The 27726-nt window shown below is 40.2% G+C and overlaps 3 protein-coding genes across 5 annotated transcripts in view; all 3 read right to left on the minus strand.

The window, feature by feature from the left end:
• Positions 1-4014: 4014 nt before the first annotated feature.
• On the minus strand, positions 4015-8239 carry LOC134860230 (annexin A2-like). Of its 2 annotated transcripts, none has more exons than XM_063877120.1 (13): positions 8136-8239; positions 7458-7515; positions 7264-7357; positions 6433-6527; positions 6218-6331; positions 5951-6041; positions 5656-5735; positions 5517-5576; positions 5136-5229; positions 4956-5051; positions 4740-4798; positions 4389-4511; positions 4015-4311 (listed from the first exon to the last, which is right to left on the minus strand). In XM_063877120.1, the coding sequence occupies exons 2-13, from the start codon at positions 7503-7505 to the stop codon at positions 4252-4254; spliced, it is 1014 nt and encodes a 337-aa protein (XP_063733190.1). In that variant the 5' UTR covers positions 7506-7515; positions 8136-8239; the 3' UTR covers positions 4015-4251. The 2 variants fall into 2 exon arrangements, with proteins under 2 accessions (XP_063733190.1, XP_063733199.1); XM_063877129.1 differs by having other exon boundaries at positions 7458-7654; positions 8136-8181.
• Positions 8240-8456: 217 nt separating this feature from the next.
• On the minus strand, positions 8457-16745 carry ice2 (interactor of little elongator complex ELL subunit 2). The gene is given in 16 exon segments (XM_063897873.1): positions 8457-8843; positions 9357-9600; positions 10128-10178; positions 10474-10558; positions 11788-11917; positions 12004-12176; positions 12264-13053; positions 13156-13268; positions 13271-13333; positions 13923-14082; positions 14358-14474; positions 14678-14812; positions 14905-15024; positions 15112-15460; positions 15559-15660; positions 16621-16745. Coding segments are annotated over 16 exon segments (2805 nt in total). The 5' UTR covers positions 16635-16745; the 3' UTR covers positions 8457-8684.
• A 1180-nt stretch (positions 16746-17925) lies between these two features.
• Positions 17926-27726, minus strand: part of roraa (RAR-related orphan receptor A, paralog a) — a 168629-nt gene continuing 158828 nt past the window's right edge. For both annotated transcript variants that reach the window (XM_063909074.1, XM_063909082.1), the window contains 5 exons: positions 27509-27641; positions 26422-26529; positions 25351-25461; positions 25031-25143; positions 17926-24636 (listed from right to left, as the gene is read on the minus strand). In XM_063909074.1, coding sequence (XP_063765144.1) covers positions 24472-24636; positions 25031-25143; positions 25351-25461; positions 26422-26529; positions 27509-27641 — 630 coding nt within the window. In that variant the 3' untranslated portion in view covers positions 17926-24471. The remainder of the gene's footprint in view (positions 24637-25030; positions 25144-25350; positions 25462-26421; positions 26530-27508; positions 27642-27726) is intronic.

Below are 27726 nucleotides of genomic sequence, written 5' to 3' on the forward strand. Positions count from 1 at the left end.
CTGCCTAGCTGATTTCAATCTCTTGCATGAAGGTGAGGCTGTGTGTGTGTGTGTGTGTGTGTGTGTGTGTGTGTGTGTGTGTGTGTGTGTGTGTGTGTGTGTGTGTGTGTGTGTGTGTGTGTGTGTGTGTGTGTGTGTGTGTGTGTGTGTGTGTGTGTGTGTGTGTCTGTGTGGGTGGCTGGGGGGGGGGGGGTCCAGTGGCCAGTCTTACAAGGACATTGGTGACAGGGCCTGTCTTCAGTAGATAGGATTAAGCATCATGACAATATGGATTAGACACCCACTCATTCAATCCTGAACCTCGAACAGGTTAAGAGGTTGAAAGCCAAATGTTGAAACACAAATGAGTCTTGTCAGTGCCTCTGTGTTCTTGCAAAATTGCATCATGTAAAAGGTCATATCTCACTCACGTCTGAACACATATTTTGACAATTTCAAAATTTATCACAGCGATCTCTACACATTGTGTCTGCAGTGACACACAGTATTGATTTACACCTTGCTTCGAGGATGAAAACACCTCAGAATTTCCACCTCATCCACCGCTGCAACAAGCCTTATTTTACATTATTACATTATGTATGCAGGCTTGAGTATGGATAATGGATGAATCTAAAGCAAAGCAGTTTAATTACCCACCATCATTCTGTCTCACATAGCTGCCGAGCACACATCTTATTAGCCATGGTGTAAATAAACATTAATATGCCACCTTGATGAAGTCTGTCCTCCTCCTGCAGCATCTTGGTATATTATCACCATCACTGCAAAATACACACACCCAATCTGATCTGGTGGCGTGTGCAAACATCGGAGGAGCTGCTGACGCTGGGGCCAGACCATTACAACCACTTCACAGAAAATTATCATTAGTGCATCTGGCTGGAGGCCACGCAGAACCATCAAAAGATTAAACTGTACACACACAGAGTATGCACACATGCATCCTGTAAGATATAAAACACAAACTTATGTCAGACATTTGATCAAACCAAGAGGATCACAGCAAGCCTGGATCTTTCTCAGAAAATTCTGTTGCATGTCGGTCCGGCAAGTGGCAGAATAGGCACAGGGGATGAGGGCTGTCTCTGTAGGCCAACTGAAGGAAGGGAGACAGTGGATACAGATAGAAAGCGTGTAGGTTAACCAGCCACAGGGTATACTCATCCCTTCAGCACACGGCATGAGAGGGAGCTTCAAGCAAAGAGAAAAGTCAGCATTCAACCCAGCCCTGAGCATCAAATACTGCTGATCTGATAAACTATATAAAAGTCTGCATATGTCTCCAGGCTCACTTTTTGAAACAAACTGGATTGTTACTAGTAGCAGACATGATTGATTTAATCTTCATTAATAGCAAAGCATCTTTCTTTTAATAAAACTGCGACTTATGAGTAAATACTGCAGTGAGGTTAAGCAGCAACACTCATAGCTGGCATCAAGTAAAACCTTCTTGTGAACTCTTTTGGCTTCTTAAGATGACAGAAGCTGAACTTTTCAAAGACATAAAATGTGTTGCATGTACACAAAGCCCTTTCATAAACTTATCAAATGTCTTTTTTTTGTCTGCAGATGGACTGACTGCAGCCAAAACCGAAGAGGAGACAGGCCTTATTCTGCTCTCTTATGTTGTTTCAATTACCAGTGTACTGTACAAAGGAGGCAGTCTGATGGCATGACGAGTGCACAGCGCTCCTCTGCCTGTGCTGTTGTCTCAGTTTGAGTCTCATAAAAGGAAGCGGGCCTGACGATGCCAGAGGCAGAGGATCTGGCTCTTCGGTCTGCGCCGAGAAACATCAGCAGAGCGCCTTTCTTTAGAAGGAGATGTCCTTCAGTGTGGTGCCAACTCTCCCTGGGGCAGCAGCATAAGACACAACCTCTTATTTACCATATGCAGGATCTCTGCGTGCCCTTTGCGAGCCGGGATATTCAGCATCACAAAGACAAAGGCCACGCTTTCACTGAAGAAGCTGTGGTTTTGCTGAATTAAATAATGATAATTAAGAAAATATTAATCAAACTCTGGCTCTCACGACTCTGCAGCTGTGTTGAGGGAGCAGGTCCTGCAGCTTAGCCTGTAGGAGTTCTCATTTAGAGTATGCCTGCGACCTATAGAGCTGCAGGCAAACACACACTCACCAACACACACAGATGCACACAATTAAAAGCAGACCTTGGTGGCCTACTACTCTATAATTAAACACCCTTTGGTGCTTTGCACAAAAGTCTGAGCTGGGTTCAGATGTGTCAAGGAGAGAGAGAGAGAGATGAGAAGAAGCTGTCGGTTTTCTAAGTTGCAAGTTCTGTTCAATGCAATGAATTAATAAAAAGCACAAACTAATACCTTCCAAATGTGCAGTGGGTATGACTGCGGGCCGGCAGCAGCTATACAGCTGTACTGTGAAACTTTAATGCTGCTGGATGCCTGCAGCGCTGCCTGGGCTTTGTCTCTGAGGTGAAGCGGGGGAGCTTTCCACATGTTCAATCTAACTGGGACACGTATCAGAAACAAGGAGAAGGATTTGTCTGACCTTTCAGGCTAAAACCACCATGATATCACAGCCTGACAGCTGGATTAGGTTCCTTATCAGTATCTTTGATTATCCAAAAAAACAAAAGTAATAAGAAATCCCCTTTCCAATTCAAACCTGTGATTATGGTATTATTCTTCACCTTTTAGGCTTTAGAGTGCTTGTCATTTGACTGTAGTTGTTATGGTAATGTGAGGTATTCCATCTCCTTCCCTGCATGCTCTGTGTTTGACATTCATGGGGTTAAAGTCCTCTGAATGATGAAGTGCCAGCGTTTGGGACAGTAAATTGCATCGTTTCAATTGAGAAGAGAGTTCCCCTTGGGTTTGCTGGAGGTCCCTACGGGCTGGCCTTGAACAGAACAGCATGTTGTACATCTATATAAAAAAGGGAAAAATATGGTGGTACTTTCCTCTTTATGATGCAGGGATTAATCTGTCACCACATCCTCGCATAAATCTCACTCTCTGCTTTGCAAAATACTGTTTTACCTTACTTTACACTATATTTTATATTTTTATTGCCTATAAACATAAACCATCACAAAGGGCTAATGTTCTCATCAATATTATTACAAAATGATCATAAATCCAGGGCCTTGTTAAAATGTGAAGCCCTTCTCCCTTCTCAGTTATTCAACCAGTGAAAATATTGGACAGAAGCCCTATTTTATCAGGCAATTTCTCTCACAATAATGGATGATCTTCTATCATATTTGAGCCACAGTACACCACTTTGTTTTAGATTATTAAGTCTGTGCGCTTCCCCTCACATCCTTCTCCTCATCGCTGTGTTCAGCAGCACTGATCTTGCCTTTTGGGGCCATTTTTTGTTATACTTCAGTAGAAATGCCTTGACAACACTTTGGTTATTTCATCCTGAGAGACCACAAACTAAACAGCAGAAACACACTGTATAGAAGCTTGTTTAGCGGTATGCAAATCATCTTTGCCGGAGGTAAAATTAACATTTTTAATTAAAATATTAGCACCAAACAAACACAGAAAAACACACTAATGATTAAATCATCTTGATGGAACCTCAAAGTGCAAAAGGATTTATGAAAATATCTTGTATGGACTTTACAGTGTGTTTCATTACTTACTCTGTGTGCTGCTGAAGTTTTGGATTTATATCCAATCAGTTAAAATGTCATTAAAATATCACAAACTGCAGTTTTATTATATTAACCTATTTCGTACAAATAACATCGATGCCCTCTGTTTCTTTTTTAAATTGTAATTAATTTACTAATTTAATACACACGAAATAATGATAATGGAATATATAACATTTGAATTTATTTAAAATGTAAGATCTCTGTATTTCTTCAGATGGAGGTTTCAGATGTCATAAGGCCTGGGACACAGAGGAGCTCGAGCTGCACTTGTTTTCAATGCTACTGTAGCGCCCTCTAATGGTCTTCTATGTAAACATCAAGCAAGAGAAAATAGGTTGAATGGAAGAAAGTGAGGTACAAAACTCCAATAAGGCAACTTTATTGCTGTTTTAGTAAAACAAAGTTAGATTTAATACGCACTCTTCAAATATCAAAAAGATAAATGCATCTTCTTCAATGTTGCATTCAAAGCGCACAGAAAAAGTAGGAAGGGCTTTAACCAGCTGTGTTTGTTTTGAGTATGATATTCATAAGCCCACCTTTCCAGTACACCCCTTCCAGTGTCAGAATTTGGGTCATTTTGACACCATTGATTCATTTTTACTGCTCTGGTCCGCATAGGCCGAGCAGCACCTTCTGGTAGTCACCCTTGGTGTGTTCCTGCAGAAACAGAGCAGGTGAGAAGGGCTACATGACAGAACAAGCCTTACTGTAAGTCAGTTATAGAGCACACCTACCAAAATAGTCTTTTGCAAAGACTCTCCAAAGTTGGTCTTGTATTCACAGCAGATCTTCTGCAGGTCCACCTCGCAGCGTGACACAATAATCCTGGTCACGATCTTCTCTTTGGCTCCTTTACTCTGAGCAGACAAGCACAAGTCAGCACTTACAAGTTGTTCGTTTCAGACTAAACTTCAGCAGCTGATGCAACGCTGCTGTAAGATCACTTTTGCCAACTTCAAATTCTGTGTTCCTGCAGCAAAATTGTTCTTTCACAAGCAGATGTACTTCTGTTCTAAAAAAAGAAAACAAAGTCTGGCCCTCAAAATAGCCACATTTCCAAAAGAAGAAAGAGAAAAGCACTGTACCTTCATGGCTTCATTGAGTCGTTTGGCAAAGTACAGCTGTTTGTTTTCAAAGCACTCAACTGGAGCAAAAGAAAAACAGAATAAACATCCCAGTTACACGTTCTGTAGTTGACAGATGATTGTCTTTTGTGTTTTAAATGTTATTATTTACTTCATATATAGAATAAAAATAAACGTGTATTAATGACATGAATATACGATAAGAAATGTGTGTACCTAGCACCAGGAAGGACTTTTGCAGGTCTCCTTTAACCTCTTTCACAATGCTCTCCTGCATGTCGTAGGGGCTGTAACTCTTGTACCTCTGAAACACTGACAAGCAGAGAAAAAGGATTTAGTTATTGAGAATACAAAATCAATACTTTTGTAACAACAAAAGAATACAGTGCGTCTTACCTTTTTGTAGGTGGGATACGCTTCTCTCAGACATAATGGAGATCCAGGTGGGCACATCAGTTCCTCTGATCTTCACCCCAGCCTCATAGAGGGCCTGATAACAATCAGTAAAATAGACATGCTTTATAATGGGACATGATGGTGATGCCACTCATTTTTAGATCAATATATCAAAATAAAGTTATTATCTTATTCACAAAACTGCCAACTGCATACACTTTTACCAAATGATCTGGGGCTTTAAATCTCATTTGGACATTTCAATTTAATCAGTGGTGAAATGCAAAAACTTATATAAAATATACAATACAATTAAAAATGACAGATTTCAAATGAATTGAATTTAAATTTCACAAACAAAGTAATAAACGGGCAACTTACTCGGGCATCTTGATCAATCTTTTCATAGTCTACGACAGCGCATGGAGCTGCTCTCTTGGTCTGAAACAACACAGGACTCAGGTCAGTTTAAAGTTTATAATGTTACGATAATCATGAAGACGGGCACAACAGATCTCACCTCCACCAAAGCCAAGAGCAGCTTAGCGAAGTTCCCAGAGGTGTCACCAGCCACGTCTTTCTCCAAATCTTTCTTGAACACTGGGGGAAACCATGAGGTATTTAGATTTCTGTACTAATAGTGTTCACATAGCTATGGAAAGTGTGGTTCGAGAACATTCATACACGTCTCAAGACCTCTGAAGTGAGCCTAGGTTTGACATTGTACATTAGCACAATACCCTATATGTGAGGCGTTATACATTGCAATGTATTTACAGCCCTTTCTATGAATGCTTGGCATGTTTTGGACTCACATTCCTTGTAGACCTTCTTGATCTCCACCAGTTCCTCATTGCTGCGTGAGCACAACACCTCAATCAGTGTTTCTTCATCTGTTCCTGCTCCCTGAAAGAGACAGAAATCTTTGTTATTGTCTATACATGATACTTGAGGATATACACAACTCAAAGTTAGGGAGTAGCATTAAAGCAAGTTCTGTCATTTGTCCAGTAGAGGGCAGTGTAGCCCTTCCGTTAAATCCACTGATGATGAGAAGCACTGACGCAATCTGTGTCCTTTACCTTGATAGATCCTCTGATCAGTGAGGCATCGTACTGGGATGTGCTCTTCATCAGTCCAAGGATCACTGTTTCCAGAGAGCCAGACAGCGCTCCCTTCAGGGCTGAGATCATGTCCTGAAAATACATCAGTGTTACCCTTATGTATCCATTACTGTTAAAGCCACCACAAAGTTAAAAATGTAAAGCATGTTGGATTTTATTGAGGCTTACTGTACCTTCTTTGCTCTCCTCTCATAAGCAAAAGCAATGTCTCTCCTTTGTGAGTAGGTACGCTTCGTTAGGATGTCGATGATGGTCTGCTCGTCCACCCCTAGTGAGAAAGACACACAAACATTACACACATCGAGTTAGACATGGGGGGATATGGTGTAAAAACTGGATTATAAATGGCAGTGTGTCAATATATTATAATGAGTGTTTCTATGGGGGGGATGTACAGTATAATATGTACATTAACATTTTGAATAGGGATAGCTCCTTTTTTTTCTCTTTTTTTTTACAAAGGTTCTTTCAGAGATCCTTCTGTCTCACTTTTGGGGAAAGGTTGTTCATTTTCTGAGCAACCTGCTAACACTTATAGTAAGAATCTAAGCCTTCAGGCAGTCTGTGTGCTGAAATTATAAGCGATGAGGGCCTACACATTACAAATAGCAAGTTTGGAGTCATTTCAACATATAACGTGTTTGGATTTAGCTTAAAAAGTGCTTTGAGAAAAATAAACAAATACAAGAATAGGCTGGCAGAAGGGCTAGCTTGCTTTATAACATGATGTGGTCAAGGTACTTTCCCAGATCAAGCCTTCATGAGTAATGAAACATCACGACATGTTGAACATATAATTCACAACAACAAAATGGTGGAATGTTGAGAAGTAAGCGGTCTGTTGCCAACAGAACAAAGCTCTGCCTGCTCCGAGGCTCAGACTTGGAGGTGTTCCCGGCATGGTCAAAACCATTGGAGCCAGGATGCTGACTCATAAATACCAGCCACTCATCAGTAGGAAGAAGAAGCAAGCACTGATTTTTTTTTTTTTTTTTCTTTCTTGCCTTTGGTTTTAATTGCAGTCTCTATTCTAGCAGCATCTGTGTCAGGGTTGATGTCCAACGCAGGGACCACGGTGGGGTATGTGGGTTCATTGGCCTGCGGATCCAAAGCACATTAGAGTGAGATGAAATTGATGCCATGTTATTTAATGTACATCATGCATTGTATGAAAAGTGAAATGAAGATGTGACATTACCCCGATGTTGAGACAGAGCTGTCCCAGGAACTCTGATACCATAGCCATTTTGACTGTCCTAGAAATGATGACAAAACTGTCTCAATCTTGTCCTCAAATCTGATTGTAATCCTATCACTGAGTTGTTTGAGCTGCAGGCATTGGGTGATGTTTGTTCTGTCTCAAGATATAGTAACTTCAGCCCACCAAGGAAACGTCTATTAAACAGAGGTTGTTTTACTGAGTCACACAAATCACTGCGAGAGACTTTCTCCATTTTATCAAGTTGATCTTTTGTTCTCACTTCCTTGCCACATTCACATTTCTGGTACAAAAGGTTGGCTACTATTAAATATCCATTATATTAAAATTATTATTGAGTCTGACACACTCCTTCACACTAGCCCCGAAGAGACACACCCTGGAAAATACTACTGTACTGCAGTCAACTAAGTCCATTCACAGACACACAATGAAACAGGTTAGAGGGCTCACACTGACACATTCTTACTTAGACAAAACTCAAGAAAAGTAAATACAAAGCATGTTTGCACCAAAGGAAATGGTGTGGAAGTGATTTGCTCATGACTCATGACTGCAAGTTGGAAAATTGCCTTAAACCTCCCCTCGTTGTAAAGTTCATATATGTTACAAAAATGAGTTAGTCCACAATAAAATGTACAACTTCACTGAACTTACCTTAGCTGTCAACGTTGAGATGATGCAGAGATTTGTCCAGGTGGTGTTTGAGTGGAATGGGTGTGAAGGTTTATCTTCCCGACAGAAAAACACCTCCCCTTTCACCTCCCCTGATTCAGACTCCCTCCCCTTTTCCATGCTCACATGACTCCACCCTGTCCCACTAGATACCACTGGAAGAGTTGTGATACTTTGGTTGTTTCTCCCAAAACACTATAAAAAAAAGTTACTGGAGCCTCTGAACCCTCAGGAGGTTTTCAACGTGATGTCATAAATTCATTCATTCCACACAGGCAGTTATAAAGACACACTCACATATGGTTTCTTAGACAACGTTTATTATTTATCTGTTTTCACAAAATATAATGACCAAAATGTACAAAAATAGAATATAAAGAAAGTTATAGATTCTGCTCTTAAAGTGCTTAAACGTTCACATTTATGTTCAAAGTCTTAATATAATACCAGTATGAACTGATTTCAGGGCTTTCATTTCCTTAGCAGTACAGGTTCAGCTCCTCTTGATATTAAATCCTTTTGAATGGGACTTTAAACGGACTTCTGAAGTAGGTTTTTAATAAACCTGTTACGCTTGGCTGCACGTTTCTTTTGATTTCTCTTCAAGTTGCCTCCTGTGTTCGGGTTGTTCTTTGCCCATCCAGCTCCACGGTTGTTGTACTGCGAGGGCGATGACGCCTGTTTCCCTGTCTGCTAGGATGAAGGAAGTTAAAAAGAAATGTAAATAACTTGGACTAAATTAATTTAGGATCATACATTATAACTGCAAATTATATGTTTATGTGTTATTCTCAAATGTACAAATGTTGCTGTTTGAAAAGCTTGCCATTGTGGTTAACAATCTGAAGATGTGTAAATGTCTTGCTATGTGCAATCAGACAGGCATCCGATGAATGTCTCACTACATCACTAACACGGCTGAGCAGTTGTTGATTTGGCTCTCTATTGTCTCTGCTGTTAGCTTTGGACATGGGTAGGAGAAGTATGCAGCGGTGCACTGGCTCAGCTGGTCTGATAAGAACAGGACTGACGGTTTTGCACCCACCGGTATGCATCTTGGGATTTAGAGAATCCCTGAGAATGGGTGTATACTTCTTCTGGTTTCAACACATTTCACCTCAGTGTACTTCTCCTCTCATGACCTCTATAGCGGTTGTTTCATAGTTCCATCTGTCAACGCAATAACGTAAATCCGGTACAAACCTGCACAAAGGGTTTTGGCGGGAAGGTGCAGGGGACACGTCCGTGTTTCTGGTGGAAGGGCAGCACCACAGATGGATCAACAGGTATCCAGGGGAAGAGGCCGGAGGTCGGGGGCTGAGGGACGGAGCTGTGGACCTGCTGCAGGTTGTATACCCCCTGACTCACTTTCCCATTAGCCACTTTTAATAGGGTCACAAACGGTTCCCCTGCCTTGTGCGCAATCAGGTACCGTCCTTCCTCTAACCTACAAAACCAAATTAAGTCATTGAAGGTGTGTTAGTATGAGAACCCACACACTGAAACATGTCCGAACATTACGAGGGGGGGGCGACAGAGCCTTAAGAAAGCAGAAGGTGACACATGCGTTATGTGCTATTGAGTAATCGCTTGTGTAACCCTACAACACGAAAACATTAAGGCAAACTACTGTCCTTCTATTAGCCCGAGGCTGACAGTCATGACTGTTTCATCATTTCATCATCTGGAACAGAGCATAAAGACAGCGGAGCACAGATAATTCATCTGCAGATGTTGCTTGGTAACTAAACAACAGAACTACAGACAAAGACCCAACCCATCTCCAATTTGGACAGTACACCCATCAAACCACATTTATATATTTCAATAGTTTTACACATTAAATATGTTGTGTGCTCCCTGTAGACCAAAGACATTTAAAACTGTAAATGCATGCCACTACCATTCTTGTAAGAGAGCTCAATAAATAATCTGCATTCAAAGCTAAGATAAACAATGTCCCAATCAACTTACCCAGTTAGCTTTTTCAGTAGGTGGTGCAGAATATTCAGAGACTTCGAAGGCCTGTGGATGGAACATTAATATTTCAGTCAGTTTTGTTTCTGGCAGGAGTTTTAATCATCAACACCAATTCAGACAACTAGAAGACATATTAGAAATCAGAACCAGAAAGCCTTTATTTGTTCCACAGAGGTGAAAAAAGAGTGTAAAAAAGCAACAGGAGCTACCGTTGATGAAAATGGCGTGGGTTTTTTATTATGCGAATACTTAATACAACTACATTCATAAAGGTATAATCATACAGGGGTTATAAGATCAATCCTAAACATCTGCGCACATCTGCTGTCAGGACACTCACTTGAACCCACAGGAGATGCTCTGTTTCCAGTTGTCGGGCAGCTTTCTGAGCAGAGCGACTTTTGATGTGAGCGCATTGATGTGAGCTGCAGAGACAGAACGGGAGGGTGAGAGACTCGCTGAGGAAAGATCAAGAGCTAATGAGCGCGCACATCAAGAGCTTCACTTCATCATCAATGCCTTTCCTAGTGCTTACTGAGTAATTAGCCTGTGTTGGTTTGCCAGCATTGTTACAAGCTTAAGTGGGTGGTAAGAAATGCTTATTGGTCCTGCCTCCCACTCCAGCATGTAATGCCTGCTTATTCCAACAGTGCCTTCCTTCAATTATGGACTTTTTTTAGAGCCTGCAACCATAGCCATAAATACACTACTGGGAAAGCCACATGATAAACCACATGACGAAGTACGCAGCTCTAAGCATAGAAGGAAGTCCTTTACGTGGGAGTTATGGTATAGTTTCATAAAGCTGGGATGTTATTACTGTGTTCTCACTGGCTGATCATTTTCTAAGAATTCTGGGACAGAAAACCGAGGGGATTTTCACTCTTTAAACACAGCTAAGGTTTTAAATGCCTGATTAAGGGGGACATCCACTTTTTGGCAAAGGTATTTCTGAGTATAAGAAAGCAGTATATTAACGTGTTGTACTGACACCAACACTAATGCTCTGGCCAGAATGTCAGCTATGCCAACGGACTGGAAAGGGGTGGGCTTTAGGGACTCTTTTTTGCCTAAGCCCTTCATGGGATAGAACAAATAACCATTATGCTGTCTAGATGACGGTGTACAGACCCAAAGAGAACACCTACACGAGTCAACAGATAAATTAATCTCTCACAGAATACAGATCAAGTCTTTCTCTGAGTCTTGAGCAACAGTAACAGTAAGCAGTTTGGAAAAAGTATTAAGAAAATTCGACTGAAGTTCAAAACAACATTTAGCTGAGCTCTGCAAACTGTGTTGTCTGTAATTCCCCCATAATCAAATGTGGCTGTAGTTATGGCAACAAAATAAACTTAATCAACACAGAGACGCAGCCGGACAGTGAGTCATCTGAAGACTATTCCATTGGTTTGTGGGAGGATTTGCCATGTTGACTCTACTGAACCCTCTGAAGGAGGGAGAGGAGAAAAAGCTTGTTTCTTATCCACATAAACAGTACTACTATTATCTTGGTGGCTTATATGTTAAAAGAAATTAAAGACTAAAAGCGGTACTCCCTAGAACACAAGAACTGAGCATTTTGGTAACATTCCTGTCTCTATTTTCACTGAAAGAATATAGTATGGGGTAAGAAGAGCTATAAAAGTGTTACCTATGCAGGGCACAGTGCTGGAGTGGAGCAATGTCTCGGTCCACAGCTGGCAGGCCTCACTGCTGTTCAGACACTCCACACCATAACTCAACTGGTACTCCAGCTTGGGCAAGATATGCACTGGCACATGCTGTGGTGAAGCAAAGAAATTGAAATCAGGCTGATGAAGATATTGAGTTATTTGTGACTTTTTGCAGGACGAGTGAAGACTAATACCTGGTTTTGGTCGTTTTGGCCCACTCTCTTGGTGTGGGTCAGTGACACAGAGCTTCGCACCATGAGCAGCAGGTCCTGCACGCTGTACAGCTTGTAGAACAGGTTGCCTTCTTCTGGAGCAACGTAATCTTGCTCATCTTCTGCACCAGCCTGCAGGTCTTCTGACAGTAGCTCTGTGGGTGGCAATAATGTACAATATGTTAATAAACCCCACAGAGAAACAACTTAAATCAATAAATGAAAATTCAATTGCCACCAACTTTTGTGCTCTGTATTGGAACTGTTGACCCCTGAAGCAGAGCAGCTCCCTCCATCCTGGTTGTGGTTTCTCTCCAAATATGAAGACACACTGGGCTTAACCAGAGACGTAGGATGGGAGTGAACTGAGGGTCCCCCACCTCGGATGGGTGAGTTAATCTCTTGGGATACGGGGGAGCTTTTGGCCGTGTCACTGCCACATTTGAACATGGCTGTCTGCATGCGCAGGATGTCGCCCAACTGGTCGCCGGATACCTTTGCTTTTTTGGATTGTCGTTTCTGCTTTGTTGCTTTTTCAGGGGAAGAACACTCTGAATTTAGAGAATCAGATGCGGGGGGGTCTGCATGGACTGGTGTATTAGCAGAAGACACAGAGTCATCAATGACCAAATTTTCCTCATCAGAGTCTCTCATAAAAGGTGAGTCTTCGTCACACTCCTGAGCAGAATCCGGTCTCATTTCTTCACTTTTTGGTGCAATGGCTTCCTTCACAACTGGCTGAGTTCTCTCCTCTGTGACGGGATCATCCTCACCTGCCAACGAGGTGTCCATCTCTTCTTGTGAACTGCTGCTAGCGTTTGCAGGATGCTTACTTGAACGTTTAGTATCAGTTGAAGGAGCAGAAAGTGAAGCTTTTGTTCTTTTAACACATGCATCTTGCTCATACTTCCCTTTTGCCGTCTTTGGGGTTTTAATAGGTTTCGTCTCCCCAAATGTCTCCAGGTCAGTAAGGTCCACCTCAAAGTCAAGACCGCTGTTTTCACAAGACACTACATTTCTTTTTGAGCTCTCCTGATTGAGGAACAGAAAACCAAATGATTAATGTTCTAATCAAATTAGACCACGTTAATGATATTACTTACAGGTATAAAGTGTGTCTGTGCGAACACATACACAGAGTTGCTGCTCATCCTCACGAAGCTCCGTCAATAAATGGAAGACATTTTTACTTCCATTCTTCTTGATGGAGAGCTTCAAACTCTCCTCATGGAAGACATGGCTCCTTCTTTCATCGTCATCTCAGTCTTCAGAAGGGGTGAGTCTATATACACAGTCTTCTTCTGTTTACTCCCTGGAAATAAAACATGTGAAAAAAAGGATCCGTCAAATAGTTCCACCATGAGGCCACTCAATGTAAATACACGCTTACTGGATTTCATTAACAAACATGATTAAGCATAAAAAATGATATAAACTTTTATAAACATTTGAATAACAATCCCATCCTTTCATATAAAATAGCTATTTAACAGTCTAGTGAAATATAATTGTTGCTCTAAAATTTAAAATCACTTAATGTGAAGAAATGCAAAAGAGTCACTGAATAAAATAACATAGTAATATGCATCTCCTATTATAGGTCTCTTCTATACACACTGCTATTTGTATCTTTGATATTTATGTAGCAAGGTAAATATCTGGGTTCATCAATCTAACTAAACTCATCTTTAGTGCAAATAATTCATTCCAACATCTGGCTTTGATAAGATACAATTGGATAATTTTTTAAGGCATTTTCGGCATTACTTGTTTCAAAGTATTCAGCAACACTAAGTAAAGAGAGAAAAATAAAAGATTTCTACCCATGCGAAGCAAGCCCTATATTTGTCCTATCTATCGTCAACTATACCAGCACGAGTATCTGAATGATGACGCTGTACCTTCTCCTGGGTTTGACTTGATCCAAACAGGCAATTCCCATTGCTCTGCAAAGTCAGGGCCATGGTTATCTAGCAGCTTTACTAGGGCGTCTCGAGTGAGACACACGTGAGGCTCATAACGAGCACACAGGCTGCTGGCATTAACATCACCGCTGATTGTCTGTGGGGGAGAACAAGACTGGGTCAGGCAACCAGAACTACAGTCAAACCACTACAGGTAACTTCACAACAGTCTACTTCTAACAGGACATCTTTCAGAATTATAAACACAATTAGCACTGGTTATGCTCAGCAATACATGAACACCCTCTGGTGTCTTTTGTTAAAACTGCAAGAAGTGAAATGGTGTAACAATAGACCTGCGGTCATGAATCCCATTCTAGCAGTAAATCAGCTTTGTGACTTGCTAATTAAAAAAGGGAGACAATTGCTTACAGCGTGCATGTCCTTGGCTTTTTTAGCTGGAGGATTCTGTGATGAAACACTCTGATAATCCGATGCAAGCTGTGCATCAGCAGGCACCATCGTGTGGTCTGTAATATCCACATTGCCCTGGAGAAATAAAGGGTACAAATATGGAAATGAAATGGTGAATAAACACCAAAAAGACGGTTTCTGCAATTCATCACTTCAAGTTGCAAAGGTTGAAAAGAAAACTGCACAATGGCATAATGAACAACATATGAAGTGGTGACCCTACACATCTGTGACTGGAACAGCTCCTGTGTGATAGTAGCACTTCAAAAGTTCATTACCATGATCAGCAGCTGTTTCTCAAAGGTCAGCTTCAGCCCAGGGTTGAATGTTCCCCCGGTCAGACTAGTCATCTCATAGATCTGGTAGAGCTCAGGAAACGTCCTTATATGCTCCAAACACCCCCCAAAGAACTCCTGAAGAACAAATGAAGGCTCTTATGTTTGAATAGTTATGAACATAAATCTCACAGGGCTGATAACGGGTGCAATCCTCGCAGTATCACTACCTCTGAATATTGCATGGCTCCCGGTGTTATGAAGTTATAGTCGTCAGCACATATTTTTGCCACATCTTGCAGGTACCTCATGAACTGCATCACTTCACTGTTCACACGTGCCTGCAAGTTCTGAAATGTTAACAAAATACATTTAGAAGAACATCTGGAAAAAGGACAGGCAGGATTTAAATACCATTAAGGAGATAATGTAGATACCTGTGGAGGATCACTCGCTTTCTTACTCATCAAAAAGCCAAGATAAGTCTTCTGGTCTTTGACAGACAGGCTGGACAGACAGGGGAAGGGCAGTCTGGGTTCAGGGTAAACAGCACCTGCCTCATTCTTAATCTGATGGAGCTTGACTCTCGATTTCTTTGTATCCTTACATTCTGTTGCACCCTGCACATCAATATCTGCACACGGATCGTCACCATCACAGCTCTCCGAACAGGATTCACTCTTGCTGATGCAACTGTTGCCTTTAAAGGCTGCAGCATCTTTTTTAGAAGAAGAGGAGGAGGATGCTTCTGAAGTCCCATGATCCTGTTTTATGTTCTGTACAGGACTTGTGGAAGGAGAAAAAATAAATATTTAGCCTTTAAAAACACAGTAAAAATGCTCTTGAGCTGATTTATTACTTTAAATGTTAATTCATCAACAAACCTTTGAAGAAACTCCCACAGCTCTCTTATATTGGGTGAAAGTGAATATTTGTCATAGAGATCTTTGGTAAAGAAAGGAGCATCAGGGACTGGGGGGTCCTCCCTTACATTTAAAGAAGAAAAAGAAAACAGTATCAGAGGCTCTGCATTGAGCCACACATATGCTACAGTTTCTCTGTCGCTTTTGTAGGTGGGCATTTTCTTTTGATATACAAGACAGTGGAATTTAATGAGTGTCTCCGAGGTTCTGTTTTAGGGTAGTGCTCATTATAAATGACCATTTGAACCAACGTAATAGATGACTCAGGAGCAGTGTCATTCTTTTCTTTTTTCCAAAATATACCACTACTGAGTTTTTGTGTATCAGCAAGGATTTTGACATGAAATTGATCTTCAGAAGCTGGCAACTCATTTTCAAAAGCACACACACACACACACAAAATTCAATTCCATTTGTTATTCCCTGTCTTATATAGTCCGTTTTAGAGCAAGAACACATTTCTATATCTCTATTAGTTATGGTGGTTGGTTAAACATCACACCAATAAGACAGTAAAACGATGTCTAGTCAAATTCTGGAAGTTAATTCAAGTCTAGAGTCAACAGTTAAAGTTGTGTTTGGCGTTAGTTAAATAGTTTAGGTAAATCTAGGAAGGGGGATATTTAGCTATGGATTAGCTTTAAAAAAAAAAAGGATACAAAACTGTTTAAAACCCAACACAATAAGTCAAACATCTCGTACAATTAAATCAATTAGTTTTATTTATTTTATTTTTTATAATAGCTTGACTGCAGCCAAGGCTAGCATGGTGCAGCTCTCTGGTTGAGTCTTCCCTGCTACCGACTAGCGTTTTAAATAAAGCTACGTCAACTAATAATGCATGCTGTCGGGTTTTAATGCTAATGTTTACCAGTAGTAGCTCACCTTTGGTTAGCATAGCAAGCGGTCAGTCACAACACTACCCTTTTAGCCAAAATTAAATAACCACAAAGTTAATTGCTTTAGTGCCACACAAACTACCATTGACATTCTGCTGACGTGTATAGTAAACATATGACTTACCATACTATCTCCATTATGTGCACACTAAACAGAGGTCTGCGTAAATAATATCATTGACGCTACTGTAAATATGAGTTAGCCACATGTGTTAGCAAGCTAACTAACGTTGGCCAGGTGACATTCTTCGTGTGCTGAAATTATGTTGACATTAAAGCGCTCTGTGGTCATTGCTGCCCCCTGCCGGACATCGACAGTAATTCATATGTCTTTTTAGTGTATTTGAATACAGGTCCCTCCTTAAAACAACATTCTTCTTTGCACCCTGACCTTCTTTTTATTTATCAACTTTTTACTTAATGTTCAAAAAGTATATTGTTTTCCTTGTAAAGAAAACATGTTATTCTTGTTTTTTGTTTCAAAAGGTTTATGAACATTACAAATGTATATTTATGTATGTGTCGTTATTGTACAAAGCTTTGGCCATACTGTATGCCATTATGGTCTTGCACTTGACATCCTTTTGTGTCTGTTTCTGCAGGCAACAATATCTTAAGATGCGTTTGAATTAAATGTCTTCACTCAAATTATTACAGTCCTTTTTTCTTGCATTTTCCAACCTAAAATCACATCATACCAACACAAGGTATATGCACCAACATTTTAAAAGATATAGGCAAAATGATTAAATATAGTGTCCTAACAATAATAGTATCATTTATATGAATATGTATACGGGAACAAGGTACTCAAAAACTCCTATTTGTCAACGTGGTGTCAAGAATTGAGAAAAGTTATCCTCTAGAAATATCTGCTTTTCCAATCATATGCACATTAACATTTTGAAGTAACCAAAGACTCTAATACTTCTCATTTGACAGATTTTCAAATTGTATCATGTCAACGTTTTTTTTTCTCCAACAAGTGAAACATGTCAAGACCACCACCAATAGATTCTCACGTTGCTTAATGGTTTTACAGCCTAATGTCTATATGGCCGATGATGTAGTTTACAGTCAAAGTATTTTTGACAGGTTCTCTCTATCTCTATGTTCTCTTAAATATTGTTTTAGTGTGTGATTAAGTTTATCTTTGCCAGTTGCACATCAAATTGAGATGTATTTATTTATACTAATATGTTTTGATCATATAGAAATTGGACAATACCTAGGTTACATTGGTTTGAAGCGGCTACATCTGATGGAAACATTGAAAAGTAATTTGTATGGTTAAGCTTGATATAATTATTGTAAATTAAAAACATGCAATATGATTATTAAGTTGAAAGGAGAGTGAGCTGAAGAGAGATTAGACAACAGAGACAGATAAAGAGTCAGAAAATAGAAGCGCATTACAAGCGGTAAATTTTATTATGGGATAACAGCACATAAAGCACATCTAAAATCGATGTGTCCAATGCACTTTTAATAAAGGTAATATTAAAGGTACAGTTTCTAAGTACAATATAACAACATTCATATTAGAATGAAAAGTATTTAAAAGACAACATTAAATTTCTTATTTTTCTTTACAGCTGTATTTACAAAATGAATCAAAATACTTATTTTCATATTTAAGAATCAGACAAGAAGGAGCAAAACTACATTTGTGAATAGACTACCTGCTAAAGAGACTTCAAAAGAGCTGGATAAAAAGTTACATGATCATCTGTCCCCATTTTAACATCAGTAGCAAACGTGTGACTTAGAAATTTGTGAAAACCACACACTAGTTTCAGCTTTCCCATAACTTGTACTGCTTTTGCATGGAAAAAGAATGCACCCCTGCTCCACCCCCCCTTCATGTTAATTTACCCTAACCATTGAGCGCACATTGAACACAGAACATTAAAGAAATCCAAATGTATGCTTGTATGCCTCTTTTATAAACCCATACAACTACTCGATATACAATGCATTAGTAAATCTCAGTGAAATAAAAAAAAGTTGATATAAAACAAGCACAACGTGAAGAAATGTGGGTTGCCTGTAAGTTTTGCCTGACTAAAAAAAGGTGAACTTTTCTATAGCATTGTCTGCGAGCATTTATTTCACCATTCAAGATCAACATGAAACAAACTTCCCAGTTAAGTTTTCAAAAAACAAGGTGAGGGATGACATGTACACTCTAAACGGACCATCTATACACTGAAACCCTTTAACATAGCGCAACAACCCATGTGAAAATTATTAACATCACATAAAGAAAGAGTCTGAAAAAGCATGTGAGTTGAGAATTCATCCTCGTACAAAATACATTGTCACTTCATTACACGTCTGGAAAACCACAAAAAAAGACAATCAAAACCATGTATGCATCTTGTTACACCGAGAGGCACTCAGTGTGATACGTTGTGTATTATTGCAAGCATATTCTCACTGATATTTGCTACAGAGTGGAGAGATAAGGTCAACTTTGTCCTCAAATGGCAATTATTTCATGTAAATTTGTAACACTTTATGTGGTGCAAGAGGTTTACACTACTGGTCTGAATACACCAGACTTAGGATAGTCCAAAATGGGGAATAACAAAAGCATACTGACGCTGTTTATTAAAATCCAAGCACCACTTCCCTGCATCAGGTGAAGAACTATGCAGACACAAGAGAGGTAAATATTTAGTATCTTAAAACCTGACAAACTATAGCCTCAGTGAGTGGTTTTACAATCAGACAAAGAAAAAAAACCCCACAATATACTGCTGTTTCAGTTTGACTATTATAATTTTTCCACAAACCAGAAAAGCAACCTTAAATAGCTTGTTAATTAGCAGATACTAGCTTTGCTATAAGTCATAAGGAAATAAGTGCCTTACCCCAAGACGAGCACACTGATACAGGTACTGGCTGGGTATTTTTTACCATTATCATTTTCATTATCTTTATTATTTATTGAGTCCTAATATCAATAATACATTAATATGCAATGAAATGAATGGACTAATAGGGTGGCCAGGCTTAGGAATCAATACTTGGTTCACAAAATTAACTTACCGAGCACCACACATCATGGCAACACAAAATAAATGTCAGGACACCCTATCTCTATCAAACTAATCCTAAAAGAAGGAGGCAAACTAGAAACAGAGTTATCGTACAATATGGTGTCATTGATAAACAGATAAATAGTTTCACTGGGTAGGCCTTAGTAGCAGTATTTTCCTCTTACTTATACAGACAGAAATTTAAAGCTACCTTTATACATGTGATCAATAATAACATTAAATATTGTGAATAAACAGCAGAGGATGAGGGAGAGAGAAAGAGTGAGAAAATAAGATATACAGCATACAGGCCATGTCAAGTTCTTAGTTCTCCACCTGGGAACGGAACCGGTCAAATATACAGATGAAACATAAAAACATCCACGAAATCAACACAAAATGAACCAAAATGTGATAAATAAGAGGTGTATTTACATGCAGATGTTCAAAGACTATTATGCACAAAAGAATTAAAAATAATACACAGACATATATTATTGCTTGACATTCGATTATGGCTAAAAGTTGCTTTTCATTTTTTCTTTTTAACTATACTCTTAAACATATTTTTAATCATAAATCCTTATCAGCTGTGCTTTGGAAAATGAGTTCTGTTAAAATGTGGCGACTGACTCATAATTCTGGGTAACACATCGACACTCCAGCACAACGTTAAGCGTGACATAACGCTGATCTTCACAATTTACGGCCGAGAACACTCATTTTCACAATTTACACTCCAGGATTCATTTCATTTCTTTTCAGCTCAGACCGTGGCTGCACTGTCTGGACTGACAGCGAACGTGTTTTCTCTGTGAAGCTGCTCAATGTTGCCTCACAGCGTTCTGCAGACTCTGAATTGTTGAAGGCATTATGTCACGCTTTTGAAACCTACACCTATTATGGATGGATCAAACCGAGCATTTCCAAAACCTTATATTCTTTAAAAAAAGTCCAAAATAAAATCCTCATCCATATAACCCTGTTCCTTTTGTAATTATTAAAGCCTTGTCTGGGGTTTATTTTATTCATACACTTTGAGAACAAACAGGCACACACACACACACACACACACACACACACACACACACACACACACACACACACACACACACACACACACACACACACACACACACACACACACACACACACTATTGCTTTATACAAAGACAACAGAGCAGAGACAGAAGGACCAGCACATTTTACTGTATACTATACACTGATTGAGTAGCACACTTAGCATAAATCCCTTTCTAAAATGGGATATCTCAAGTGAGAATATACAGAAGGACATCACTTTACAGGCCTTTGTGAAAACGCAGTTAATGTTTAGACACAAGTAACCATGTGTCTGATGACCATTTTCTGCTATCCTGTCAATATTGCAAACATACTAGTACATAAGATGAAAACAGAGTGATGGGGCTTGAGTAAACATCATCAGTTTGAGTCAGCTGAATGAGTAAAGTCAATTCAAATAGAGTGATGACTGCACTGTAGAGACCCGTAATTGTAACACAAGGCATATTGCTTGTTTTAAATATTGTAGAACACATTACATGCCACTTGAAGGAAAAACAAATGTTCACTTTATGAGAGAAGTTTTGGTGGTAGACCTTCGCTGATAATATTAGAGAAAATACTGAATTATTTTGTGAGCATCAAGCGTTATTACAATAGCTTAAAACAACAGAATAATTTTCAAGAAACAAACCGATTTATGATTTAAATAAATAACAGGATATTAGCCAAACCTCCGGCTCTTATTTATTATCTGAACAGTAAGTACTGTTCAGTGTGCTACGCCGTATCCTCTCAAGCGAGTGCTTTGAAGAGATTTTTAAAGAGCTCATGCATTCAGATGAGAGCTATTTAAATGCTCTGCATCTGTCCAGAGGAAAGCGAGCTGCTTCTTCGGTCTACCTGTTACCTCCCTGAGCGTTCACACCTCTTCCTCCCTCAATGCTCTCACTGGCCCGCTGGGCCTCTCAGCCTGGATTGTCTAGCAGTGTTCCAGACGGGTTTCTTTTGCTGGGAGACTGAGGTTTACTAGTCGTAGAGGGCTTGTGCATATCCAAATAACATTGGATCAAAACAGAGATTATTACTTAGGTACAGCATATCTACTACAACCCAAACACAACAGATTTAGTATTGCATAAGAATATTTGGTTTTTCTAACAAAGAGGGTTATCATTTTTAAAGACCCTGATGACACCGTTTTTAACCAAAGCTGATTTTTTTTTTTTTGTGACAAGAATATGCTGTGTGTTGATAAAACTGCAGCTTGTAAAAGTGATGGGGTTTGTTATTTTTGAGATGAGATTTTATTGAACTTGACCGCAGGGGAGCAGTGGTTTTTTGAGTGGCTGGGGGCCCCTTAGAGACATTAATAATAATGTAAAAATTGTGTTAAATATTCAAATGTTAAATCTCAACCACTTCTCATTGAACATCCCTGACAAAAACACAAACTATACCTATGAATACAAACAAATGTCCTCTAAAAACAAAAAGCGCAAAAAGGAACTCTTCCCTGAGGGGTGACAGCACAAGGCATTAACACCTTGTACAAATTGCACGGCAGAGGAATGATAGTGTGCAAACAGAAAACAAAAGACAAACAACTGGATGCTATGTTACGGTTGGTGACAGATGTATCAACATGCTTTGTTGGGTTTCTAAAGGGATATCATTTTTTTTCCTTTTTCTTTTTTCTCGCTCTTTTTTTTAAAAGATATTTCTAGAAGCCGCTACTGAGATTGCTGGAATGTCTTAGGAATCCATTCTACGTTATAGACGAATAGACTGGAAAGCAGAAGCAACGACTACTGTTTGGCACATCCAGGGTTTTTTCTACCACTTTACTACCACAGTGACAAGAAAGACACACTCAACAAAACAGAAGCACAACAACAAAGCATTCTGAAAATAGCACTTGTCCTACCATTTTTATGTTTCTCCCCTAATCATACAAAGAACAGCTAGTCTAATTATTGCAGGAATATAGTTAAGTGCTACCTGACATCTTTTTCTCTCCCTTGTTCTCTTTCATGAGTTTATTAACCAAAACATGTTACAAAAATAGAAGCTTTACTACCAGACAAGGCTTTGAATATTCACTTTCCCTTCACTGTTTCTTCTGTGTCCTGTTGTGGCGTGGCTGAGGCTGAGGCTGCGGTGAGAAGGCAGATAAAGTAACTCAAAAAACAACAAAAAAACACACCAAACATTTTGACAGAGGCTCATAAATGTGCTTTAGGGTCAGACAGTGTATGTTTGTCATTAGGCTGTCAGCTTGCCTGCTGTATCTTTACCTTCCACTAGATGGAACAATTGGATTACAGTCTATGTGTGTGCGTCGCTATGTGGATCTATCCAGTCCGACCGCACGGTGAGGCTGGGATGTTTCCTTGTAGCCTATTTTGTATGGTAAAATAAGAACCAAATATAAAAAAATAAAAACAATGTTATGAACGTCATGCTGTCACCAGGCAATACCGCAGTTTCTTGTCTTTAAAAAAGGTTTAAACAAATGCAGGTCCATTCATAACAAAACTAAAGAAGGCTGCAAGATTGTTACGCCACTGCAAGGTTGGTGGCTGTTTTAGTATGTGTTCACTTCTGCTAAAAAGCATTATCAGATCTATATTTTGACAGGGGACATGCAGGTTGAGGTAAAAGGTGATAGAGCTCCTTTTAACCTGCCTTCTCATCTTTGCCTCTTTGTTCACCCACCAGCAGCCTCACGCTAACAGACAGGCCTTGCACTTCCACACCATAATCATCTGCAGCTCCCAGGACTAGCCTCTGTGACCATGGTTCAACTTGTATTTCTTGTGCACATGCAACACATCACTAGGTAAATATACAATTCTTAAATTAAAGAAAGGTGTAAATAAAAGTGCCTTATCAATTCAACAGTTAAGAATGGCCTAACTACTAATATCATACATGTTATTTAAAATAGATTCTATAAACATTACTTTTTTTCTGTATAGTAAGTACTTATGACCATATACCCTGTAGTACATTATAAAACAGGTGGAATGGACCCTTTTCATTGTGTTGGTGCCCTGTGCTTTCCAGGGCACCAGTCCAGAGAAGGATTAATAGCAGATGGCCTTACATGATTTCACTATGCAACAATGGTGGATGGAGTCTTTGACAGCTAAAATCATTGCGTTTTCATTAGAATTACCAGAATTCTATGTTTCTTTTTTTTTTTTAACGATTGTCCATAGAGAGGTGCCGATTGCATCACCATGCCGACAGACCCTCCCTCAAAGTCGCTGTGAGTTTTCATTCCCAGTACTGCGTCCAAAATATATTCGACTGAACACAAGAGAAAAGGGGCTGAACTTGACCAAAATGTGCGCATTTTAACTTTGTTTCAGTTGTGGGGAGGTAAGGGATAAGACTATTCAAAGTTTGAAGGAGAAAACACTTAAACGTTTTGGGAATGCAATTTGAAAAATAATACTGATTTTTGCAGATTTATCTTCTAATTGAAGACTTCTTCAGCTTTTTTACTTCCAAGTGACTCAGTAATAGTTTGTACTATTACTGAGTCATATAGTAAATCATAATAAAGGCAATGCAATAAATACTGGTGAAAATGATTGAATAAAGTGAATTATGTCAGAAATGCGCAAAAGAGGGTCAAGTTCAACCAGACAGAAATTATTTGTCCCTATTTCCTCTTCAGGTCCCATGGGTTGTTGGGTCCCACAAGTCTTCCAAAGAGAACTAAATTCAATAAAGTAAACCTTGAGAATCAACTCCCTAAGCCCTCCCCTCCGATGTAAAAGAAGAAGTTGAACAGCGTGCCATCTGTCCGCTCTGGTGTGTGCAGGGCACCAATAAAGTGTCTCAGATTCCTCCTCCACATTCCCCTACGGTGGGCACACTGGCACCTGGCAGGGCTGCTACCCGTCAACGGGCATGGACTGCTCAAAGTCTGATCCGAACAGCTCCTTGTATAAGGGAGGGAAGTGGGCACGCACAATGTCTGGGTATATTGCTTTGAAAGCGGTAAGCTTCTCTGTATGCCTACTGCACAGCGCTCGCAGTGTCGACACTTTGCATATCAACTGTGGAGAGAGAGGAGACAGGCTGTTTAGATTCACGGGGAGGCAAGGACATGGAGCAATCGTAGTGAAAAACATTCCTCCCTACAGTGTATTCCCTCTCACAAGGGGGCAAACAGATTTGTAAATATTGAGACAAGCGCTCAGGCGCAAGGAGAACTTGACAAGTCATATTATGGGGCAGGTACAATTGATAAATTGCCCGTTCTTTACTGATAAAAAGGCATTTCATGTAACATTACTGTACTTCCTCTGATATATGTCTAAGTTTAATCTATCTCACTGTGGATAAAGATCCTAAACAGTGGGAGATTACACTGCTACAAGTTTAGAGCCTGCTGAGCAGACAGCTACTTTCAGGAGTAATGGATGTAGTGTGTACTGCTTCGCACTGTACCTTTGTAAGAATACCATCCTCTCTGTGGTTCTTCTGCAGGACGTGCTGGAGGGCCAGTTGGATTTTCTGCTGGAGTTTCTCCACCTTCACTTTCTCCTGGAGCCAAGACCGGTCTGGAAAGGTAAATTATAATAACTTTTAATTACTGTAAAAAAAAACACACGTAGGCCCTTGAAAAGTCAACTTGGCCCAAAGTAATGATGAAGTGGCACTAATATAAGGAACTAATTGACAGAGGAAACAGGAGGGCAACAGCGATCCTTATCGTGCTGATTGTTCGTCTACCTATTTTTTCTCTTTGCTCTGTGAGTGACACCTACCAGCAGACATCAACACGAAGGCGGAGAACAGGGCGATCTCATCCTCAGACAGGTGCATAGAACACAAGTTTTTCCCAAACTCGAAGACGGAGCTGATCAAGTCGTCACAGCCTGCCACAGCAAAGGACACAGAGAGAGGGCTTAGGATGAGGAAGACCAAAGAACAACATTCACTCTTGATCTTTATTGGGAGAGAGGCACACAGGGAGCGGAGAGGAAGGAGAAGGAATGAATAAGAGCGGCATGCTGACAGCACATGGGAGCATCTTAAGCAGAACAGGCAATGCTTTTACTGAGTTTTGCCTCCCAGACGAGTCACTTTTGGCAGTTGGGTGGTGTTATGCAAGCCAAAATGAGGTCACTATTGAGGCTTTTAGTTAAATCAATTATCGGGGATAGAGAGAGACAGCCGGATGCCACCGCAGCTCGGGAAGCCCATCACTCTGCCTCCCCCGCCGCAGACCCCTCAGTACAGAACACACAGGACACTGGGACTCTTGAAGCCGGGACACATGCTCACTCGCACACAAGCAGAGAGGTAAAAGGAATGGAAACGTACACCAAGAAACAGAATTCAGCATTTCTACTACCACCATGGGGACACATTTACATTTTTCTCCGTCAAAAGGCAGTCGGAAATGCAAGAAATTCCATCGTGACAGTGAAACTAATGTCATGGCAGTCAAACACGATTGCTATTTGCTTTCACCTGAGATGTTTTATATCAAACTATCAATGATGGTTTTGATAGCACTCTCCCTAAAGACTCTTCGTCTGGCTTTATGTATTCCACAGTTACAGGAGCTACTGTATATGCAGCAGAGTCAGGCTAACATCTCTCTTAACCATAAATAACCACTGCAGAGACAGCAATTCCAGGTGAGGCTAGGATACATGCTCAGGGTTGGCTTCCAGGCCTCCAGCAGTGTGTTAAACAGAACAGCACACTCTAATTTTGGCTATTACACCAAGGGAAGGAGTGAGACACTGCAGAATACAAACACCCACATGCAAGCTCATTCAAACATGCACACCTCCACCCACACACACATATACACCCACTCCACTTACCTAATGACTTGAACACATCAGGTCCGGCATACTTTCCATCAAAATAGACGGTGTTGTTTTGCGAGTCAAAGGCACGGCACATTCTGACAAACACAACTTCCAAAGAGCCTGTGGAGACAGACAGGAACAAGATGCTGAATCTGAGCGTTGTTTTCTTTTTTCCCCCAAAACAGTTACACATCAGTAAGGAGTGCAAAACACATGATTGTGCTTTGTGCTATTCTTCAACAATATGAATAACAAAACCACTTTGAAATAAAGAAGCCTGCCTTCAAAGGAAGAAAAAGAAACACTTCTGCAGATGATAATATCATAGACTGAAGGCTATTCTTCCATAATAACATGCCAGATAAAAATTGCCCTTTATTCAGTAGTGACAGTGCTTATTCATTCAATCTTTATTTAGCAATATAGGTAGAGAATTTATTCCATCCTGCAAATTTGAAGCACTCTGTGGGAGTGGATAAGAGGATCAAGAAAATGTAACAGAAGCCATTACTGCCTCTAAGGGAGATGCCACTGTTTTAAATGTCATGTCTGACAAGGGATCTCAGTCTTTATTTCAATATTCATATTGGCTGCGCTAATGTAAATAATACTCAGGGAAAGACCCGGGAGAGATGTTTGTTTGCTGCATGCGCCGTGTGTTTGTATCTGTGTGTTTGAGTATCTGTATTTATGCATAAATATAGGTGACAGAACGCAGAGAGCCATTGCTTTATTTAATATTTTCTTAGTATGTGTTCACGAGCAGCTGAATAAGCAGACATCATCGGTGTGTGAAATAAGAGAAGGGAATGTCAGCAGTCATGAGAGGCATTATCTGAGCTTAGAAACACACTGCTTATCTAATGCTGTGTCCGTTGCTGCTACATGTAATGGACAAAACAAAATAGAGGGCGACAGACAAAAAGAGGAAAAAGGCAGGGTGGGGTCTCTTCCCTGTGACACTGTCTGTGCGTGTGAAGAAGAGGGCTTTGTGCAGTCAGGTCAGCTACGCCCTTGTGACAATGCCAGAGGGGGGTGGTGCTGAGGGTGGTGGTGGGTGAGTTTGACGGCAGCAGGCCATGTTGACAGGCTGTCATACCTGCTTTCAGCAGCACTATCTGATCGTTCTGACACAGCTCCATGAAGCCGTCGATGCGCTTGGCGAACTCCACCACATACTGAATGGCCTCCGTTATTTTGATAGCACACAGCTGCCACATGACTTCCCGGGGCTAAGAACACATAGGACACAGAATAGGTTATCTTAAAACAATGGATTTGATGACTGTAACTGCTGTGGAGGCCAGCACAGGCCCA

This window comes from Eleginops maclovinus, chromosome 2 (genome assembly GCF_036324505.1).
Source record: "Eleginops maclovinus isolate JMC-PN-2008 ecotype Puerto Natales chromosome 2, JC_Emac_rtc_rv5, whole genome shotgun sequence".
In the NCBI taxonomy this organism is placed as follows: Eukaryota; Metazoa; Chordata; class Actinopteri; order Perciformes; family Eleginopidae; genus Eleginops; species Eleginops maclovinus.

Bases quoted from the DNA above. Each gene is read 5' to 3' on its own strand.
- LOC134860230 (XM_063877120.1), bottom strand. From the start codon at position 7,505: ATGGCTATGGTATCAGAGTTCCTGGGACAGCTCTGTCTCAACATCGGG. The intron at 6,332-6,432 runs GTACAGTAAGCC...ATGTATTTTCAG, and splicing joins ATGAGAGGAGAGCAAAGAAG to GACATGATCTCAGCCCTGAA. The intron at 5,052-5,135 runs GTAAGACGCACT...TCTGCTTGTCAG, and splicing joins CGTATCCCACCTACAAAAAG to TGTTTCAGAGGTACAAGAGT.